Source organism: Sorex fumeus, unplaced genomic scaffold (assembly GCF_029834395.1).
Source record: "Sorex fumeus unplaced genomic scaffold, SorFum_2.1 ptg000054l, whole genome shotgun sequence".
Taxonomy (NCBI): Eukaryota; Metazoa; Chordata; class Mammalia; order Eulipotyphla; family Soricidae; genus Sorex; species Sorex fumeus.
Window position 1 is genome coordinate 29,181,392 of NW_026606111.1, and position 23,111 is coordinate 29,204,502.

Consider the following 23,111-nt stretch of genomic DNA (forward strand, 5'->3'; position numbering starts at 1 on the left):
AGCTGTAGCAGACACTGACATTTGGCAATTCTCTAGGGCAGGAATGGGGCTGGGGCCTTTAGGCTGGGGTCCTGTGTGCCTCCCAACACTGCTGGCCGTGGCCCCAGAAGGAAAAGGGGGGAAAACATGGGGCCTGGAGAAGATAGTATAGGAGTTAATATACTTTTCTTGTGTGTGATTGGCCCCAGTTCAATGCCCAGCGCCCCACAGTCCCTTAAGCATTACTGGTGCATTCCTGGAGGTCCCAGAGCATGCACTGTTGCATCCTCTGGCCCTTGCATTTAGCTGCTGGCTGAGATAGCTGAGAATCACCAGAAGGGACCTCTGGGCTTCTTGAGCACCACTTGGGAGATTTCTCTCCTAAGCTCCCCAAATGGAAAGATAGCCATGTTCATGGATTAAAATAATAATTATTAAAATGAGCTGAATAATAGGATTATGTTAAATGAAGTATGTAAGTAAAAGTCAATTACTAGATGGTCTCATTCATTTGGAATATAAATAACTAAAAGTGGACGAAGTCCAGAAAACAGCAAAACTAATTCCTAGATTGTGATACATTAGAGGGAACAAAGGTTTGATGGTAGAATGGCACTGGACTCTGATGCACGGGTGAGCCATATATTTGTGTTTGGGGTATTCTGTGTATTCTGTTCTGAAGTTCGGTAGTACTATTAACCAATGGCAAATCAATGGGGGTAGAATAAAAATTAAGCATGTGACAATATAAACGTGCACAGAAAAAAACAGATCTCTGGAATTGATTCCTCCTGCCTGCCTAGATTAACATGCACAGTTAATTTTTTTAATGCAGTCCAACTATTATAAACAGTAGTGTTTTTGCATCAGGTAGTAGAGTAAAACATGCTTAGAGTTTCTTAAGCTGACCCCTGGAGGACAGTGTCGCCCTTCTGAGGCTGGAATTGTGATAGTCTTTGGGCTGGCACCTCTTGACTGTGTACCCCTGAATCTGCCCCACCCCCAACAACTAAGGCAAGGCAAGATTGTATTGTTTACACAGTTCTTTCATTGTGGGCTTTGTTTTTTGGGAGGTTCTTCTTGTTTGATTTTGGGCCACACATGGCAGGCATCAGGGCTACTCCTGCCCCCTTGGTTGGAATGGCTCATGGTAGTACCTAGGTAGCCATGTGGTGTTGGCGATGGAGTCTAGACCTCCTGCACATAAAGCCTGTGCTCTGCCCATCAAGTGCTCTCTCCTGCCCATTTTATTATACTTAATTTTTTTTGTTTTGTTTTTGGGTCACACCCGGCGATGCTCAGGGGTTTCTCCTGGCTCCGCACTCCAGAATTACTCCTGGCGGTGCTCAGGGGACCATATGGGACGTTGGGGACCAAACCCGGGTGAGCTGCGTGCAAGGCAAATGCCCTACCCGCTGTACTAAAGCTCCAGCCCCAGCTTTAAAGTTTAAAAAAAAAAAATTTAAACACTGTAATTTACAAGTCATTCTTAATACAGTTTCCAGCATTCGATGTTCTAATACCAGTGTCATCTTGCCTCCACCAGTGTCCTGTTTCCCACACAGCAGGCACAAACAAATGTACTTCATATTGCTTGTTATTAAAAAAAATGGAAAATGGAATTATCAGAAGACTGATCAGTAAAAATCAATTTGTGATCATTGTTATATCACAGTGGTGTTACTGCAACCATTGTCTGAGGATTTACTGAGCTGGTTGGTGCTGGTTGAGTCATCTGTGTTATTGTTTTCCCTCATTGAGCTTGGTGGGCTTCTACACAACTTTCCTATCAATTTTGCTGTGCTCCTACTGGGCTGCCCGTACTATGAGTTGTGGAGGAGCTGTGGAGCCAGGCCACTTCTCTGTTGGAAGAGGTCAGGTGTGGTAGCCACTGGGCCTCTCTAGAAAGGTCAAGGGGGACCTGCCTACCTCCATTCTGGGATTGCATCAGAGTTTTCACCCTGGAGATCAGAGATCCATCTACCTGGGACAGTCTGACGGCTTGACTACTTTTCCATTATACCTTTAAAGGAGCGTTTACAGATGATATAAAGTGAGAACACTCCTTCCTCACACATAATTATGATAATGTGGCTTCATTATTTGCTAGCTTCAGTATTTATTTTTTAGGTTTTCATATTTGCTTTTTAGATTTTACACAATCATAATTGCAAACTATGACGTATGGTAACTTGGGAAGGGGTTTCCCCAGCATTGTACAGAGGCCCCAGACATGGTCAGCAGTGCTGTGCAGGCCTAATGGTTCAGAGCTCAGAACCAACCATGTGGTCTAGGTCCCACCCAGCAGTGCTCTGGGGTCACTAGGATTACACCTTATGGCCATGTTCCAGGAGCCATGCAGTACTTGAGCTTGAATTCAGTATCGTAATCATACATGGCATGCCTTTTAGCCCTCTGACATAGCTCCCTAACCCTGCTCGGGCTGTTCTTTTAAAATTGGGAAATGTCTCATGCTTTTAGAAAATTAGATAAAATAAAATTTACTTTATGGTTTCATAAAGTGAATACCCATAAATACCAGGCCAGTGAGTAGTCCTCTAATGTTTGACTTGATAAAAAGAGTTTAATCTAGGCTGGAGGAACATCAGGTAGGGCATTTGCCTTGCATGTGGCCAACCTGGGCTCAATCCCTGGCTTCTCATATGATCCACCGAGTACTGTCAAGAGTAAGTCCTGAGTGCAGAGCCAGGAGTAATCCCTGAGCATTGCTGGGTGTGATCAAACAAAACCCCCCTAAGGCCTGGACCCTGTGCAAATAGAAATTCTTAATTATGGGCCCAAATGATTAGAAATCTCTTTCCTCTCTAGTAGAATCCTGACTTCTGCTCTCATCGTTTCTTTGAGAGTTTGATCACCTTGGCATGCACTTCTAATGCCTCTCTCCTCCCTATGCTCCTGAAATTAATTTCTTTCATAGAAGTGGAATCTATGATAGAGGCTAATGGTATTTAGGTCCCAGGAAAATTTGATTTATTTAATTGAATATACCTCAAGAATGACATTAAATACAGATAATTGCCATGCTAATTATAATTATGTCAGCTGATGCTTTGATTTGTCACTAATTGGTTACTAAATTCAGTTATGTTAGTAATTGAAATTTTCCTTCATCAACCTTTGTTTGAAGGTCTGAGTAATACATTTTCTGCATTAATATTTTTCTCACTACTTACTGTATTCTATGGGGGTAACTACAAACATAATTTACATGTTGTAATTTCCTTTTCTTTCCTCTTTTACAGCATGGGTAAGTTCTCTCTCCATGGGAATGATATTCTTTTGCTGCCCAATAGCCAGCGTCTTCACAGACTTATTTGGTTGCCGGAAGACAGCTATTGTTGGTGCTGCAGTTGGATTTATTGGACTCATGGCTAGTTCTTTTGTAAGGTAAGCTCTTGGTTCCTTCATATTCCTTTTCAAGGCTCCTTAGGCACTTTATTTATTTATTTATTGATTTTTTCAGAAACGTGGATGTATGTTTGGGAAATTTCTTTTTTTCATTGCTGAAAATTATAAAACTTAGACGTTGTTATCCATAGCAGCAAACTGAAACTTGTGAATGGAATGCTTTTGCTTATAGCACCAAAGGCGTAGACCTCATCATATATATTTCTGGAGCCAAGGAAAATGTTTCTCCTCTTTTTTGCTACTCAGAAATACCAAAAGATCCCAAGTTATAACAGGCAGTTGTTTGGCTAATCCTTAGGTTAAGACTAGCGGCCAACAGGAAACAAGTAGTAATTTGAAGTTGTCCATAGGCTTGATATGAATCTTTGTGTATGAGACTAAAACTTTGCTGTGTCTTTCAATGCAAGTAGAGAATTCCTGTCCACATTAAAAATTTTTAAATAAATAGCACTGTCCTCCCATTGTTCATTGATTTGCTTGAGCGGGCCCAGTAACGTCTCCATTGTGAGACCTGTCACTGTTAGCATGATAATATTTTAAACAATCATAGCAAAATGAAGTGGCTAATTACAGCTTAAAATAAAACTCTTAAATTTTAATTAATTAATATGTTAATGGGCTGGAGTGATAGCACAGCAGATAGGGCATTTGCCTTGCACGCGGCTGACCCAGCCAACCTGGGTTCGATTCTTCCACCCTTCTTGGAGAGCCCGGCAAACTACCGAGAGTATCTCACCTGCACGGCAAAGCCTGGCAAGCGTCCTGTGACATATTTGATATGCCAAACACAGTATCAACAAGTCCCACAACGGAGATGTTACTGGTGCCTGCTCGAGCAAGTTGATGAACAACGGGAGGACAGTGCTACAGTGCTACAGTGCTAATATGTTAATAAGTAAAAATATTAATATGTCTGTTAAAAGATGTTTATAGGTCATTGAAAAAAGACTAACTGCCAGGAACTGATGAGCACATTTCTGTGAGATGCACCATTCCCTCAAGCTCCAGTTCTATCAGTAAATCCCATTTACTGTGAGAATAACACTGAGTTAAGAAATAACTGTTTGCAGGGCTGGAGCAATAGTACAGTGGGTAGGGTACTTGCTTTGCACATAGCCAACCTGGCTTCAATCCCTGGCAACCAATATTGTCCCCATGGTCCCCAGTAGTGATTCCTGAGCATAGAGACAGGAGTAAGCCCTTAGCACTACCAGGTGTGACCCAAAAACAAAACAAAGAAAGAAAGAAAAAAACTGGTTTTGGGTCTAGAGTGATAGTACAGTGGGTAGGGTGTTTGCCTTGTACAGAGCTGTCCTGGTTCCCCAAATGTTTTCCTGATCACTGTCAGGAGTGTGGTCCCTTTGTCCCTAAAAAAGAAATAACTGATTTAAAAACAAGGCAATAGACAATACCCAGTGATCGCGAAGTCTTGACCATGGGCTACAGAGCTGAGAATAGTAAGGGAGCAGGGAGTGGACAGAGGGGGATGAAGAGGCGGACTGGAAGGGACATAAGGAAGTTGGCAGAGGGCCTTGGGCACTTTGATCATGGGGAGATGTGATGATTGTGTACATCAAAACAATAAACATTGCCATTAAATGACCTAACCTATAATAATTGCATTTTAAGAAGTCCTTCTCTCCTGCCTTCTCCCTCTTCTCTTTCTTTCCCCTTTCTGTATCTTTTTTCTCTCACCTTCTGCTCAACTGAAATCAATTTTTCTTGAACCTATATTTTCCTTATTTCATGTAATATTCTTATTTCCTTTTTCGATTGAGTTTCACTATTTAATCCAGTGACCAAAAGCGAGCAACATTTTAGAGCCATATATAGGTGCGAGGGAAATTGTGTCAAAATAAATTCCTAGCATCCCTGCCATGAACCCACTGTTGCTCCTCAAGTTCATTTCTGCCACCCGAGGAAGCCTTCTTTAGCACCCCTAGGCCACGTCAGTGTCCCTTCTCTGAAACATTTTTGTGCACACAATTGATGTGTTCCTGATTTTCACAGGTCTTATTTCATTGTCATACTTCAACAGTTTGAATCATCTTACTAAGGTGGAGGTTTAAGTAGTGAAAATGTTTCAATGACAGTGGAAATGCCATCCCAAAGCTCCTATTCTATAATGTCCAGAAGAGATATAAACCTAACCTTACCCAGTACTTAGTATTTAAAATTGTGTGAGAGGGGCTGGAGTGATAGCACAGCAGGTAGGACATTTGCCTTGCACACGACCAACCCGGGTTCGATTCCCAATGTCCCATGTGGTCCCCTGAGCACTACCAGGAGTGATTCCTGAGTGCATGAGCCAGGAGTAGCCCCTGTGCATCACCGGGTGTAACCCAAAAAAGCAAAAAATTAAAAAATAATAAAATTTGGGGGGCTGGAATAATAGCACAGCAGGTAGGACGTTTGCCTTGCACGCGGCCAGCCTGGGCTCTATTCCCAGCATTCCTATATGGTCCCCTGAGCACCACCAGGGTTAATTCCTGAGTGTAGAGCCAGGAGTAACCCCTATGCATCGCCACGTGTGACCCAAAAAGAAAAATAAGTAAATAAATAAAATTGTGTGAGAAAGCAGGTTTCTGATATGAACATGATTGACAGCTTTACAATATTGGGATATAACTGCATAGAACCCAATCCTGATGAATCTTTGTGTTTAATACTAATTTTAATTTATGCTTTGAAGAAGACAGAGACATGTATGATAAAGTTATATCTTTTTCTAAAAATGGTTCCATAAAAGTAAATTAGTACCTTAAAAGTAAGTTTATGTAGATTATTTTGTAGATTATTTTAAGTTGACAGGTAAATGGAAAAGTTCAGTAATATAAATAAAAGTTACAATTACATGTGAAAAAACTAATATGTATTTTTTTGTTCTATTCTTTTTATATGAGGTAGATTTCTTTTTTCCCTCTGCAGACGATAAGTTGGATATCACATATTCACTATTTTCCACCAACCTAGAATATTATAGTTATTAAATGTATATATCTGTTGAATGAAGCATGATGACTCATTAAATCTGAATAAGGTTCATCAGACTTTTAATTCATTGAATTAAGATTAAACTGGGCGCACGTGGGGAGGGTCTTGAGCCTTTTTTGAAGATGGTGTTATCCCTGGATTAACAGGGATTAACAGTGGGTGAAGGGCAATCTTGTGAGAGAGAGAGAGGATTGCCAAGTTGCCTTAATTTTATTAGATTCTAGGGTTCCTTGTGAATACCTCAGCACATAGCTTTGACTAACATTGTTGTCCAAAATTTAATTATTAACCAACTTTATCTTAGATTCTAATAGTTTTCCTGTACTGCTGATAAATAGCTTTTTGAATTGGACTTTTCAAAAGAAAAAAAAAATACCCTTAAAACTAGTTTTCTTTTACTCCCTGTTTCAAAGAATGTTATGATATGCCCCTTTACCTTCATGGGAGAGCTGTAATTAAGCTTACTTGGTTAAAGTACAGAGTTCTGAATACCTTATTTTGCTTTCTGGACATACCTGGCCGAAAGCTTAAAAACTGAAATCATTAATGAACACACTTCATCTAGTCTCTCCGCAGTCAGAATTTGATTTCTTATCTTGCACAATACCGAGAACAGCGTAATACAGGGCGAAGGTTGTTCTGCAGCCCTTAGGCCAGCAAAAAAAAAGGAGATGCAGTCGCTCCTCTGGGTAAATGTTCTGACATGACTTTGAGGAAAAATATCAAATACAGCTTTCTCTGAAGAGATTGCTTACTGATGTCTCTGGGAGAATTCTGTCAATAATGGATTTTCGTAAATCAATTCTAATGTCTAATGTCTTCAGACTTGTGAAGACAAAAGGTGCCTTGTTTATTGAATCATTATCAGTTTGGCCAAGGCTCTTCCTGGCAATGAGCTTCATTTCTGGACTGGGGAAGGGTCCTAACCCTGGCCTGATGACTCACCTGGGATCCCTGGGAGAGAACAGACTCCCCATTCTTAGTACCCATTCAGAGGAAATGAAGGTATTTTTTGTGCTCCAGTCTTGATTTATTAAGTTTTGGGCTTCGGTTTTAGGGTAATATCTATTTGTAGAAAATCTGTTGGTTAACTAAAATGTACTTCAACTGTAAGATTTTACTTTTGCAAACGTGCGATAACAATAACGAACACCGCTCTCCGTCTTTTTCCTCTTCACACAGTTCCATCGAACCTCTCTACCTTACCTATGGAATCATTTTTGCCTGTGGCTGCTCCTTTGCATACCAGCCTTCGTTGGTCATCTTGGGACACTATTTCAAGAAGCGCCTCGGACTGGTGAATGGCATTGTCACCGCTGGCAGCAGCATCTTCACCATTTTGTTGCCTTTCCTCTTAAGGGTTCTGACGGAAAGCCTGGGCCTCTTTTACACCATGAGGGTCCTCTGCATCTTCATGTTTGTTCTCTTCCTGGCGGGCTTTACTTACCGACCTCTTGCTTCCAGTGCCAAAAAGAAAGAGAGTGGAACTGAAGGAGGCCAGAGATTCTCCCTCTTTTCCAGGAGAAAGTCCAGTCCTCCAAAAAAAGTTTTCAATTTTGCCCTTTTCAAGGTGACAGCTTATGCAGTGTGGGCTATTGGAATACCAGCTGCACTTTTCGGATACTTTGTGCCTTATGTTCACTTGGTGAGTATGCTCCTTTGACTTTGCCCATAAGGGATGTTATGATTTCATCCAGAAAAACTTCTCAGGAGAGCAGTTATTAGCTCTAAACACTGTGCTGGTTTGTAATTCAGGGACTCGTAAAATTAAAGTTCTTTTTTTAAAAAAAAAAATCAGGTTGGCACGTTCATCGAGATCATTAAGCTCATTAAGCAGAGGATGTGTTTTATAGTGTGCTTGGTATTTTTAAATATCAATAAGTTTAAACAAACAAAAATCAACTTGGGAAACAATGAAAGAAGGCTGAACGGTTGGATCTAAACATCATTTAATACAGAGAGCAGTAGGCTACTTTTTCTTCAACTAAGGACAAAAAAATATTGCAGTGATTTTGCCAGTTTGAACGCATTGTTTGCCACAGAACAATGTACAAATTAGGTAAATACGGGGACCAAAGAGTGAAGCATTGCCTCCCACTATGGGCAACTTCTGGGAAAATGGGAATTCTACCCAGAGGGTTGTTTGAGCTGTGTTGGCACTTTCCAAGTGGCTAGGGAGAGCAGGGGTTTCAAGTGCTCAAGCAATTAATTTTGTTAATGCCTGTGTCAAAGGCAAGTTTCAGCCTCTTTATAGTGAAACAAGAAGAAGCAGTGTTTTAAGAATTTGCCCCTGGCAAAATTAGCTCAAACACGCTTATTATGTTTCTGCCCCTTTTTCCTTATTGTTGGGCTAAAAGTGTATTTATAGTTCAACATAATAAGTGATTTAAAAAATGATACTAAAATAGAATCTTCTGTTCTTAGTCTTTGAACATGCATCTTTTCTAGCTTACAGTCTCCTTTTGGATGTTGGTGCGATTTTTCTTTAGCTGAACGGTTTTGAAACTCAGCTGGCAGCTTTTCTTTCGCTGAAAGTTAGAAACGTTGAACAAGGAGTTTCTGGACTGAAGAGGTCACTAACAAGCTATATTATTAGCCTTTATGGATTTCTGTGCTTGGTTTAAAAGGAATTAGGCCAAAGGAACTTGAAAAAAGAGAGTAAGCAAATTCTGCATCTAATAATAATTTCATTACTTCTCCTTACCCGTTCCCCCTTTTTATTTTGCCAGAGATTTTGAGAAAACAGTCTTCACAGGGTTGGCTACTGTGAAGTCCAGGAGTAGGACTAGTTTTTAGTACCCTGAGCCATGACACTGTCCAGAAACTGAGATGGAGCAGGTTCCTGAATGATTTTGTTCAACAAATTTTATTGCAACACTGATGAGGAAAAAAGCCTGGCCCTCATGGAAGGAACTAATATCCAAGGACTTGTTTTTCCATTTCTCTTAATGTTGCAGATTGTAACACACTATTAGTGAAGTTAAGTGAGAAATTACTATAATTGGTAAAAAATGACAGGGTTGTATATGCAGAATGTGGCTGTATCTTTATCTGGTGGTTTGTTTTCACACTTTTAGATAGGCATGGCCGAGACAACAAAGTATTTTTTGTTGGTATTTTTTAGCCATTGTAAAAGTATAAACTATCTCTTCCATGGCTTCCGTACTGGAGACAGCTTTGTTGTATACTTCTTAAAGGAGAGTAAGTTTTTTTTATCTATTTATTTTTCTAAATTCTCATTAATATTATAAAGTGAGCACTCACATAAAAGTCAGTGTCTCAGTTTAGCTAATATCAACCATTTACCAAAGCACAAGTGGCAGGTAATTGGTTATTTCTGAGGATATATTTATAATTTGCAATTTAATTTCATGTTTATGCATAAATTTCATTTGACCTTTACAATAAAGTAGGCAGATAAATTCTGTACCACAATTTGCAGACAGGAAAACAGGTGTCCTTCCTTTTCAGAGGCGTGAGTGGCTTCCCAGCCTCACATCAGAGCAGAGGGAGTTGTTCCCTGTCACTTACGGACCCTGGGGCAGCTCTAGTCTAGTCTTCCTTCAGAGCATGCGGGGCGGGGCCACTGGCGTGCAGAGGCCACCTGATGGCACTGTGTCATTTGTTGGGGGGTGGGCTGGGGAGGAGCATATCTAAGGAAACAACAATCCAGGTTACTGGCTTTTTTCCTGAAGGAAATAAAGTTTTAGGGTGAGTGATGAGGTAGAGAGTAATCTACGTGGTTGCCATGAGGAGGTTGTAAATCAGACTGTGTCCAGAACAATGAGGTCTCTGTTCAACAAAACTCCCAGTACACACTAAAGATTTGTCCTCCTCCCTCCTCCCAGCACGCTTTCTAACAGAGTGTGTGCTCTTTCTTTTGGCATCTTGGCTTAGCCACCTTGATCAGCATGGAGAGCAGGTTTAGGGAGGAAGTAAGGAGTCGAGTGTCATGCAGACTGATGAGTGCCTTGACTCTGCCACTATGTTGTAATTTTTCATGAGTGGGTAGGAGCTGGGGCCCCAGCCTGCGATGCTCAGCGGCTACTCTCAACTCTACCGTTGAAGGTTTCTCCTAGCTGTGCTCAGGGACCATGCAGTGTTGAAATTGACCCTGGCCCCAGCAAACAAAGTATGTTCTCATCCCATTAAACTACCTTTTAGGCCCTTTGTATTCGAATTTAAAGATTTGTATTATGGATTATTTGGGTGGAGTTGGTTGACCACACCTGACAATGATTGGTACTTCCTCCTGGTTCTGTGCTTGGGGATCAGTCCTAAAGGTGCTCAGGAGACCATATGTGATATTGGGGATTGCACTGGGGTTGTCCAAATACAAGGCAGGTGTCTTAACCCTGGTGCGGTCTCTCGGACCTCAGATTTTGGATCTTAATCAGGACCTCATGAATTAGTAGGGCTCTTTCCTCCTTACTGGGGGAAAAAAGATGCCTCAGATCTTTCCAAAAATTATGAGATGATGTTCAATTTGTATTAGTCCCTTTATTGGGTATTTCGGGGGAAATACATCTAAAGCAGAAGAACCGGTCTTATAGGAGGATAAATTTAGCAAATTCAACAATAACCGCTATAACTTTATTATCTTAATCTTCACAGCAGTTAGTTCCAGCAAGTAGTTCACCGTCCTCCTCGCTTTGTGGGTGAGAAGACTAAAGCACAGAGAAAAATTTTCTCAAGGTCACAGAGACAGTAATGTTTAATTCCTGGCACTTCCATTCATGAAGAGGCAGGCTGAGGGATGAATATGAAGACTGTGAACTGAGACAGACCTGGGCTTAAGTCCTGGTGTTGACCCATAGGCATTACCTAACCTCTCTAGCTATCAGTTTCCACTACTGTAAAGTTAGAATCAACCCAACTTTATAGAGCTGTTGTATGAATTAGAGAAACTGTATATACAGCATCTATCCCAGTTCTGGTAGAAAACTGTGTTATTTTTAATTTTTGGGTTTTGGGGACCACACTTTGTGATGCTCAGGGGTTACTCCTGGCTTTGCATTCAGGGGTTACTCCTGAGGCTGATTTGGGGACCATATGAGGTACCAGGTTCGGACCCATATCAACTGTGCGCAAGCAAATGCCCTACTACTGTGCCATTGCTCCAACCCCAACTTATTTTAACTTAAGACATGATTGTCCATTGAGTGGTTTTAAGATGTATGCCATAGGGGTGGGGTCACAGGAGGAAGATTGCTCCTGTTTGGAAAAAAAGTGCTTAGTGAAAGCATGCTAGGAATGGAACTGGGCCTGCGCAGTGTTAAAACTAGATCCTTGGGCTGGAGTGATAGCACAGCAGGAGGGCATTTGCCTTGCACGCAACCGACCCAGGTTCGATTCCCAGTATCCCATATGGTCCCCTAAGCACCACCAGGGGTAATTCCTGAATGCAGAGCCAGGAGTAATCCCAAAAAGCCAAAAAAAAAAAAAACCCAAAAAACTTAGATTCTTAACTCAGTAACTGATTTATCTAGGTGTTCTTCAGTGACTGGAAGGGCAATATGTTAATTCTAACTGTATCCGAGCATCCATGCTGACTTGAGAGAGATGGGATTGCTTTGTAACAGTCATGTTCTAGGTTGCTTTTATGGCTTCTCTTTACCTAATTTTCCTACACTTACCTCCCAGAAGCAAAGTGTTATCTTAGTTTACTTACTGCCTCCCTCTCATTTTTTTGTGGTTCCTTTTTGGACCACCCCCCTTTTATTTTGGCCTTGACACCAAAAGAGGAATGTTTCCTCATGCTTGCTCCATGAGCATCTCAACTACTCACACCACTGGTGGCTCCATCCCATCTCCTGAATTCAAATTATATGTCATTCTCTGCCCGACTTCTAGAACCAGGTGTTGACTAAATTTATTTTCTCCTCTTGGATGAGTGCTAGATGTTTCCTATTTTACAGAGAATCCTGATTCCATTCCCAAAGTCATCCTTATCTCGGGAGTTGGTGGTGCTGTTCTCACTGATCAGAGCCCAGAGCTGGTGCCCTCCTTGATTCTTTCATGCCCTCTCCACTCCTGACCCAGTCTGAAAATCCTGGTGGTTATCTTTCCAAAATATACCCAAGATCCAATCACCTCTCCTCACCCCCACATACTACTCCTTAGACCAGCTCTTCCCTTGCACCCCGCCCCTCACCATCTCCTCTGCCTCTGCAGATGGCTCAGCACCCCAAAGCTACCAGGGATCTCTGAGACGAGCCAGGTTACTCTGCTCAGAATGCTTCAACTCCCACTTTCTCTGAGAGTGAAGACTAATGCCCTTACAGTGGCCTGCAAGGTTCTCCATGCTCTGAACCTTTCGGCCTTGCTGATGGCAGCTTCTCTCTCTGCTCCCCTACTGTTCCCTGGCCCCTGGCCCCAGGTCCCTACACCCTGGCCTCTTTGTTATTCACTTTTATTTTTATCTATTTAATTTTTTTTTCTTTTTGGGTCACACATGGTGGTGCACAGGGGTTACTCCTGGCTCTGCACTCAGGAGTTACTCCTGGCAGTGCTCAGGGGACCATATGGAATGCTGGGAATCGAACCCGGGTCGGCCGCATGCAAGGCAAATGCCCTACCCACTGTGCTATCTCTCCAGCCCCCTTATCTATTTAATTTTGTTGAGTGTTGTTGTAGAGGCTGGAGAGATAGTACAGGGGTTAGGGCACTTGCCTGGCTTACAACACTATAACAACATTATGACAACACTTATGGTCCCCCAGCACTGCCAGAAATAATTTCTGAGCACAGAGGCAGGAAGAGCCCAAGAGTATGTCCAATTATGACCCAAAAATGCCTCTTCCCCAATAATAAATCATAAATTTTTATTGTAGTTTAAATAACATAGTTTCAATAAGGTTATCATTTATTGTTTGAGTTTTGGGGTTTAGGTTTCTGGTTTGGGGGTTTTGGGGCTTGGGTTTATTTTATTTTGAGGCTATATCGTGGGGTGTTCAGAGCTTACTCCTGGTGCTGTGCTCAAGGAACTTATATTTGGTGCTAGGGATTGAACTCAGGTCGACCATCAGCAAGGTAAGTGCCTCACCCACTATACTATCTCTCTAGCCCCCCCTTTTTTTATATAGTTTTATCTAGTTTATAAAGTGACTATCTTCACCATGACTAAAGTACCCAAGACCCTCCACCACTGTCTTTGTTGCTTCTAGTTTCTTAAGTCTCTTAATCAAATCTTCTTTGTTTGCTTCCTGTCAGGAAGTTTTGGGGTTGCACAGATAGTACAGTTGGTCGAGTGCTTGCCTTGCACTCAGCCAATTCAGGTTTGATCCCAGCACTCCATATCGTCTTCGGAGCACCATCAGGAATAATCGATCCAGGAGTACCCCTGAGCATACCTGGGTGTGGCCCCAAAACCAAAACAAAAGGGGCAGGGGGAGATTTAACAAGGTAGTCAGTGTTACCTTGTATTAGTATTATTAATACATTATTAATATATGCATTATTAATACATCAGTATTAATAGGTAGTGCTCTGCTGAAATGTAAATCCCATGAGGCTAACAACTTTTCTGTTTTATTCAGTTATCAATTCCCAGGCACCTAACATAGTGTATATACACAGTGGGTGCTCCAAATATTAGAGAGAAAGGGGAAGAGGGAAAGAAAGTCTGTGTGTTGCCAAGGATCAATCCAGGACCCTCATATGAGTAGGGCAAGTTCTTTCTCTACCACTGAGCTGCAACCCCAAACCCCAATATTTGTTGAATGAATATATCATGGATATGTCTTAAATGACATCATAGAAGCAGTATTTATTTTCATACTATTCTAATCTTTAAAATTCTCTGCTGTCATCCATAATGCTTTCTCATGCATTATATTTATAGGGCACAATGGTATTTCTTAAACCATAAGTGCAGGCTCAGCAAATCTCACAATAATAGAGTAATAATATTAATGACATCTGTGGATAGAAGAAAGAATTGATGTGTTTTTCTTTGACCCCCCTTCTGTGCACATGTTGAAATGACAGCGTAATCCATAGAAGAAATTTCTGTGCCTCTGTTACTATTGTAAATACGTGGAAGGGGGGAATAGGGATTCCTGGTAGTTGTGCCATCCCCCTTGGCATCCCCAGCTCAATAATAATTGAGTCTGCTCTGCTATGTAGCGACTGAAAAAGATCTCAAAAACACTCGGTGGTGTGTGTGTGTGTGTGTGTGTGTGTGTGTGTGTGTGTGAAAATAGTGTGAAGTGCCAGTACCTGACCCCAAGTTTCCGTTGCCCTGAGGGCTGCCCCCGCAGGGCTGCTGGCCGAGTGGCATGAAGTGTCCTGTTCTCCATCTGACAATGGTCATGGAGCCTCAGCTGCTTTCACATCTCTCTACCGTGACTCACTTTGAACAACAACTGCTCCTTTCTGTTTTTTCTGAATCTCAAACATATGGTAGGTGGACGGCATTTCCAGCCTTTAAGTTTTAGACCCACGTTAATTCTCCATCAAAGACTCACTTGTTGAAATCTGCAATGTCTGTGCTTGTTTAGTTTAGCCCGTTTTCCAAATATTCATGATAAGATATGTGTATTGGTTGGGATAGGCAGTAATGGACTGTCCTTTCTACCTTTAACCTGATAGATTCCACTTACCTGAAACTATGGTTAAAGACAGGATCATTAAGTGGGCACCAAATAAGTGTAACTGGCAGCAGAATAAGTTGTCTTTTAAAACTAAGAAAATAGGGGCCTGGAAGAGATGGCACAGTGATTAGGTTGTTTACCTTGCAAACCAGCTGATCCTGGTTTGGTCCTGGGACCCCATATCGTCCTCCAAGCCCTTTAGAAATTCAGAGCCAGGAGCAAACCCTGAGAACCACCAGGTGTGCCCAAACAACAAGAAAAAGAAAGAAAGAAAGAGAAAGAGAAAGAGAAAGAGAGAGAGAGAGAGAGAAAGGAAGGATGGATGGAAGGAAGGAAGGAAGGAAGGAAGGAAGGAAGGAAGGAGGGAGGGAGGGAGGGAGGGGAAGGAAGGAAGGAGGAGGGAGGGAGGGGAAGGGAGGAAGGAAGGAAAAGAAAATAAAAGAAAAAGGGAAGGAAGGAAGGAAGGAAGGAAGGAAAAGGAAGGAAGGAAGGAAGGAAGGAAGGAAGGAAGGAAGGAAGGAAGGAAGGAAGGAAGGATTAGGCTTTGTATTCAAGACCTGGTGGTTTCTACAGTGGGGCGGGCTGTCCTGACAGCTCTTTTGTTAGGGCTCCCCAATAGGAAAGGTCTGGAAGAAGGGCCTAGAAGAGGAAGTGACCAGGACCATCTCTTCTCAAGCTGAGTTGTGGACATGAATAGTGCTCCATGACCTTGCTCATGCTCCCTCCAGGCACCTACTCACACCCAGCACACATGCTTTCATCTCTTTGAGACTCCGTCAGAAGGACGTCTCATGCATCATGGATCTCTGTTGTGTCAGCAATGTTCACAAAGACTCGTAAGCTGTCACAAAGGTGCAGATCACAGGGAACAACTAACTACTTCCTCAGAACTAAGGGAATGACACTGCTAAGCTCTGCTTGCTCAGGGCCAATCACTGAATCACGCTCAGTGCTGGGATTTGAACACCAGATGTGGACACTTAATTTCCGGGCTCTTCTTTTTGTGTGTGTGAGGCTGCGTATTGAGCCCAGCTCTCCACAGGAGCATGTGCTTTACCACTGAGCCACGTCCACATCCTGGACCCAAGTTTCTTCTTCTTTGTGTTTCTTCAGCCAGGTCATCTTAGAGATGGGGGTGCTGCCTGCTTTCATTGAAAGCATTTTTCAGCATTTCTTGGACTTGGCAAGTTTCCCTTCTATTCCCCCCAGAACCAGGAGCAGAGTTGGACCATCACTGCGCTCAGAGAACACGGTAGAGCCATGGGCAGGACACTGGGGGGAATGGGCCATTGTTTGATGAGATGGGACCGAGAGAACATCATGTCACGTCACCCCCTTCTGGCCCTCTCATCTCCGCCTTTTGTCTTTGAAGGCTTTCCCTTTGTGAGGCTGTCCTTGGACAGTGGCTTCGACTGCATGTTGACCAGAAGTGCCCAGAAGTGCCCAGCAGGTGTGGTATTGTCTGATCTGCAGAGCACCCATTTCTGCCTATTAAGCCCTATCTTTCATGTCTGAGGCATCTCTCTTTGGAGAAGTCCCCACAGATACTTACTTCAAGGACCACTGGGGGAAGGTGGAACTTCTTAGGTATTCTCAGTGACAGAAGCGACAGCACAAAGCACGGGCGTCCTAGCTGCTGCTGTCCATTGTCCACCTTTGCCATTCCCCCACCCCTTTCTATCACTGTGTTCTCTCTGTGGCTTCCCCACCATCCTCTACCCCGCTGGGGGGCTCTCGTAATCAGGACATTTTTGTGCCCTGGTAGCAAGTCAGTGAGAAGCTCATCAGCCTTACCATTGGGAAGCAAGCCTGCCAAGCAGACAGCTGGTGCTCTGCCAGGCTCAGCTGCCTCAGCACCCACGTCACCAGCACTTACTGGGTCACAGCAGCTGCAACCCACGGGTCTGAGAGCTCAGATACCCCTGCTGCCTGGGGCAGTCTCCTGGCTGTGCCTGCAAGACATAAATGTCTTTTAAACACGTGTAACCCTTATCGATATCTCGCATTGAGTTCACAAGCAGCTCCCGCAAATGTAGCCTCCCACTGAGAACTAAGGGTCTCCCCTCAGTATAAATCAGTGTTTCAGCAGGGGACAAACCAGACCTCACCCAGATCTGACGTTGGCTGCAGGACTGGTGTCCGCAGTAGCAGGGACGGGGAAGGGTACTAGCTGTGTCTTCTAAAGTGTGTGGCTTTTTCAATGAAATAGTTCAGTGCCTACAGAAAAACAGAGAATTTCACATAGGCGTTGAAAGGGATTATGTGGGAATTTCATTGCACTTTAAAAACATTTTTAGCAGATAAAGAAACTAACCCAGAGGTTAAATTGCTTGTCAAAAAAGTCATAGTCCTGGGGTAGCGTGAGAATACAAGGGGTAGGGCATTTGTCTTGCATGTGGTCAACCTGGGTTCGATCCCGAGCATCCCAGATAATCTCCTGAGCCCCACCAGAAGTGACTCCTGAGCACAGAACCAGGAATAACCCCAAGCTGCCAGGTGTGGCCAACCTCCCCCCCAAAATAATATAGTTTAAAAAAGAATAAAGTCACATTCCTTGGGATGGGAGAGAGTACAGTCTTGCCCCAGTGGCCTCAGACCCTGATTCAGTCCTTGGCACCAAACATAATAGTTTGGCAGAACCAGTGATGTCATTTGAGAATATACATGGAAAGGAAATGAAAGCTTGGTGGAGCGTGAACTGTAACTGCACATGGTAAAAACAGAATCACTGGAGGAAGGAAGTTGTTTTCTCACTTGGCCCTAGTTACAGGGATCTGTTGATGAATCTGTTGATGAAGGCTTTCTCATTTTGACATCTTCTTCTTATTTTTTTTTGTCATCATCTTCATCATGGGGTCCTTGTCACCAGAAGGTTAATCTGTGCTTGGGACCAGGTCTAGGCTGCTGAGCCACACTCTCCCATTGGTTGTTTCATAGCAATGTTCAGTCTAACAGAAGCCAAGTCTTGGCACCCTGGGACAAAGCTTTTTGCCTTGGAGAAGTTGGTGACAGACTTTGGTAACACTTCAGTTGCTCTCTGGTGGAATTGTAGAATCTGATTAGCGCCGATCTCAGTGTGCCTGGCAGGATGGCCCCATGTGAGAGTTAGTTCACACTATAGTCTTGATTTTGACCTTGGAGGCTAAACCGGAGGGAGCTCCATAAAAGGAGCTCATGGTTTGTTTCACATTATCATTCTCTTATCTTGCTCTTTGTTTTGACTTAGTCTTTTTTAATTTTTTAAAATTTTTTTAGTGAAACACCATGAAGTATAGTTGTAGACTTATAAACTTTTGTGCTTGAGTTTCAGTTATACAGTGATCAAGTACCCATACCTCCACCAGTGCCCATTCTCCACCACCTATGACCCTAGTAGCCCTCCCCCCCCCGCCCGTTTCCCCCCACACCACCCCACCTCTGTGGCAGGGCATTCCCTTTTGTTCTCTCTTTCCTTTAGGGTGTTGTGGTTTGCACGAGAGGTATTGAGTGGCCATCATGTTCGGTCTATCGTCTACTTTCAGCATGCATCTCGCATCCTGAGCGAGTCCTCCAAACACCCTTTACTTGGTGTTCCCTTTGCTGTCTGAGCTGCCTTTTCCCCCAGCATGTGTTGCTGGCTTCCAAACCGTGGAGCAGACCTCCTAGTACTTATCTCAACTATTTTTGGGTGTTTATCTCCCATTCTGTTACTTTATATTCCCCAGATGAGTGCAGTCTATGTCTGTCTCTTTCCTTCTGACTCATTTCACTTAGCATGATACTTTCCACGTAGAAACACTTGTTTGTAAATTTCATGACTTCATCATTTCTAACAGCTGCATAATATTCCATTGTGTAGATGTACCAAAATTTCTTTAACCAGTCATCTGTTCTCGGGCACTCGGGTTTTTTTTTTCCAGATTTTGGCTATTGTGAACAGTGCAGCAACGAACATACTAGTGCAGATGTCATTTCGACTATACTCTTTTGCCTCTCCAGGATATATTCCCAGGAGTGGTATTGTTGGGTCAAATGGGAGCTCAATTTCTAATTTTTTGAGAATCATTCATACTGTTTTCCAAAAGGGCTGAACCAGTTGACATTCCCACCAGCAGTGAAAGAGAGTCCCTTTCTCCCCATATCCATGGCAACACTGGTTGCTTTTGTTCTTTTGGATGTGGGTCAGTCTCTGTGGTGTGAGATGACAGATCATTGTTGTTTTGATCTGCATCTCCCTGATGATTAGTGATGTAGAGCATTTTCTCATATACCTTTTAGCCATTTAGATTTCTTCTTTGAGAAAATTTCTGTTCATTTCATCACCCCATTTTTTTTATGGGGTTGGATGTTTTCTTCTTGTGGAGTTCAACCAGTGCTTTGTATATCCTTGATATCAACCCCTTATTGGATGGGTATTGGGTGAATATCCTTTCCCATTCTGTAGATTGTCTTTGTATTTTGGTCACTGTATCTTTTGCGGTGCAGAAGCTTCTTAGTTTAATATAGTCCCATTTGTTTATCTCTGTTTCCACTTGGTTGGTCAGTGGCATGTCATCTTTGAAGATACTGTTAGCCTCTATATCGTGGAGGGTTTCATCGACCTTGTCTTCGGTGTACCTTGTGGATTCTGGTCTGACGTTGAGGTCTTTAATCCATATTGATCTAACTTTTGTGCATGGTGTTAAGTCAAGGTCTAAGCCCATTTTTTTGCATGTGGTTGTCCAGTTATGCCAGCACCATTTGTTAAAGAGGTTTTCCTTGCTCCACTTCACATTTCTTGCTCTCTTATCAAAGATTAGATGTTCATACATTTAGGGTTGTGTGTAGGGATATTCCACCCTGTTCCATTGGTCAGCAGCTCTGCCTTGTTCCAGTACCATGCTGTTTTAATTGTTACCGCTTTGTAGTAGAGTTTAAGGTTGGGGACGGTGATGCCTCCCATCATCTTTTTCCCCAAGAATTGCTTTAGCTATTCATGAGCATTTGTTGTTCCAAATGAATTTTAGGAGTGCTTGATCTATTTCTTTGAAGAATTTCATGGTTATCCTTATAGGAATTTCATTGAATCTGTATAGTGCCTTGGGGAATATTGCCATTTTGACGATGTTAATTCTTCCTATTCATGAGCAGGAGATATGTTTTCATTTCCTCATGTCCTCTTCTGTTTCGTGGAGTAGCGTTTTATAGTTTTCTTTGTAGAGGTTCTTTACCTCCTTAGTTAGGCTGATTCGAAGGTACTTGATTTTCTGGGGCACGATTGTGAACGGGATTGCTTTTTTCGTGTCTCTTTCCTCTGTCTCATTATTTGCATATAGGGAAGCCATGGATTTTTGGGTCTTGATTTTATAGCCTGCAACTTTACTATACATTGACTTAGTCTTCTTATCATTAGGTGTTGGACAGTTCATCACTGAAAACCCAGCAGTGCTGGAGACATCACAGCACCCTGGAGGGGTATGGGGGTGCAGGGGTGCCAGAAATCAGAGCACCAAGGCATGCCTTGCAGTCTTTGGAGGACTCTATAGCCCACTAATTACCTTTTTTTCAATAGTTTCTTTGACCTTTATTAGTTATTATGTTTTGATTACCTTGCTGAGTAAGCATTCTGTTTCTCATCAAGATTTTCTTGTTTTGTTTTGGGCCACACCCAGTGATGCTAAGGGCTTATTCCTGGCTCTGCCCTCAGGGACCACTCCTGGCAGGGCTTATGGACCATTTGGGGTTCTGAGGATTGGATCTGGGTCAGCTGCATGCAAGGCAAACACCCTACCTGCTGTACTATTGTTTGGCCCCAAGATTGTCTACATATTTTTTACTTTACTATTTTTCATTCAAAAATAGGCTTTGTGAAATTTATTTGACATGAGGATTTGTGTGTGTGTGTGTGTGTATACTATGAGTTATTAATTCAAATGCCAGAATTTCTCCATTAAAATTCACTATGTGCTGACTATATCCAAATCCACAGGCCCTAGGTGTGTTTTTTAAAAGTGATTTATATGGGGTGAGAGTGATAAACAGCAGATAGGATGTTTGCTTTGCACTTGGCTAACCTGGCTTCAGTCCCTGGCAACCCATATGGTCCCCTGTGTACCACCAGGAGTGATCCTTAAACTCAGAACCAGAAGTAAGCCCTGAGCACTGCCAGGTGTGGCCCCAAGCCCCCAAACAAAACAAAAACGAAAAGTCACTTATTTTAATTGTCAAAAATACAGGCTACATTTATTTGGAGGGATAGGAAGTAGCATGGCTTGGGGTAGGGAGGGGAAAGATGGGGAGACTCGGGAGAGAGAGCTCCTGCCATTTGTCCGGGGGACATGCCCAGGGATATTTTAACCCTTTGGCCACCCGGAAGAGCCACTTTTTATCCACTCTGTCTTCATAATCCAGAGTCAGCCTGGGAATCTCCACTTCTTAGAGATGTGGCTCTTCTGGTCAGAGGGATCTTGAACTTGGGCCAGTGTGGAATCTCCATGCCACAGCTTTTGCTCTGCAGCCTGGGTGGATGGACAAGGTGACTTTGCCAGTGCGGATCTTGGCCACCAAGCTGGGGCTTTTCAAGAACACCTGTGTAAAATTTTATCTCTCCGAAGGTTGTGTGGGCTCACTGGATGGCACTGTCTCACCACCTGCGTTCGGTGCTCTTGAGCTGCTGTGTGTGGCCTGGATCAGAACGGCTGTTGGCCAAGGGCAGACGGAAGAAGAAACGATGGCCAGACTGGTCTATATCAATAGTAGTTTATTCCAATCCTCTTCACTCCTGTCTTTCTCTGCCTCCTTCTCTCCTGGGCCCCAATCTTGGAACCTCTCTCCTTCTGGCTCTGACTCTGGATCTCTGGAGCCTGAGCTCTCTCGCTTCTGACTCCTTTCCAAGCTTACGTCTTAGTTTATATAGCAGTCACATAAGGCGGTGACATAAAGGTGGGTTGAATACTGACGAATCAACAAAGAGAGGTAAGACTACTCCTCCAGGAGATTAACTCAAGGATAAAATCTCACCTATAGAGATTACTTCAGATTACTAGGAGATCCGCCCAAGGGTGGGATCCCAACAAGGGTGTGTTCTTCCCTCAGTTAGTAATCTACTTAAATGGTTGTAATAAATCTACTTCTAATATTTCTAGCAATGTCATTCTGTATGAGCACAGTAAGAGATATAAATTTAGTTTGGTTCTTCCTGAGAATATCTCACTATACATTCCACAGTCCTCAGGCCAGGTTCATCTTCCTAGCTCCAGCAGGGTCCTAGTCTCGTCGTTACTTACTTTTGGATCATGACAGCATTTGTCCATGATCATGCTCTCAACTTATAGTTGAGTATCGTGGCTCTTTGGCCTGGCCCATTTCGATGCCAGGGTAGCTCACAGCTTGCTACCCTGACATCGAAAGTCCATTCAGTCCCTCGTCGGGACCCTGCTTTTGGGGTGCTAGGAACTAAGGGCAACTGAGTCAAGAAATCAGATGCCCAGGAGTAAATATTATTCGGAGTCAATCAACTCCCAAGTTACAAAGCATAATATTAACTGTCTTCCTGTGTCCACACAGAAAGGACATTGCTTACAATACAAGTTCAGTGTCCTTAGATCGGTGTGACCTGACAAACCTAAGCTACCTGAGGAAGGACAAAAGAGTGTTATCCTACACACCTGCATACCTGTTTGGAACCCAACACTGGGGACAGCATGAGGCCAGATGAATTTCCCCACAATGGACCATCTCCAGGGTCCTTTCAGGGGACCTGTCGAGCACTAGGCTGTGGAGCCTGCCAGGGAGGAAGGCTGCTGTGTACACACCAAGTCCCACGGGGAAGAGAGTGAGGGAAGTGAGTGGTGGCAGATTCTTTTCCCCCAGTGCTGGGGATTGAACCTAGGACCTCGCTCATGCAAGGCAGGTCCTCGACCTCCCAGGCCCTTTCAGCATACATTCATCCATGTGCTTGTTTTCATGTAGTCATGTAGTCTGGAAGTATTTTGTCATTCATTTAATTTCATTCGTTCATTCGCTTTTCCCTAAACTTTCAAAATGGGTATAAATTTGTTTACTTCATGTATCTTCTGATTCAACTCACAACGCCACCTTTTCAGTATCCGGGAAATGGCGCAAAGGGCTCTGCTTGCAGGAGCCTCAGGTTTAATC

General features: G+C 43.1%; 1 protein-coding gene across 1 annotated transcript in view; it reads left to right on the forward strand.

Moving 5' to 3' along the window:
• The window catches only part of SLC16A10 (solute carrier family 16 member 10), a 132,489-nt gene that overhangs the window by 82,247 nt on the left and 27,131 nt on the right, over positions 1-23,111 (forward strand). Inside the window, exons 2-3 of the mRNA XM_056125153.1 lie at positions 3,243-3,387; positions 7,585-8,047. Of these exons, the coding sequence (XP_055981128.1) occupies positions 3,243-3,387; positions 7,585-8,047 (608 nt within the window). The remainder of the gene's footprint in view (positions 1-3,242; positions 3,388-7,584; positions 8,048-23,111) is intronic.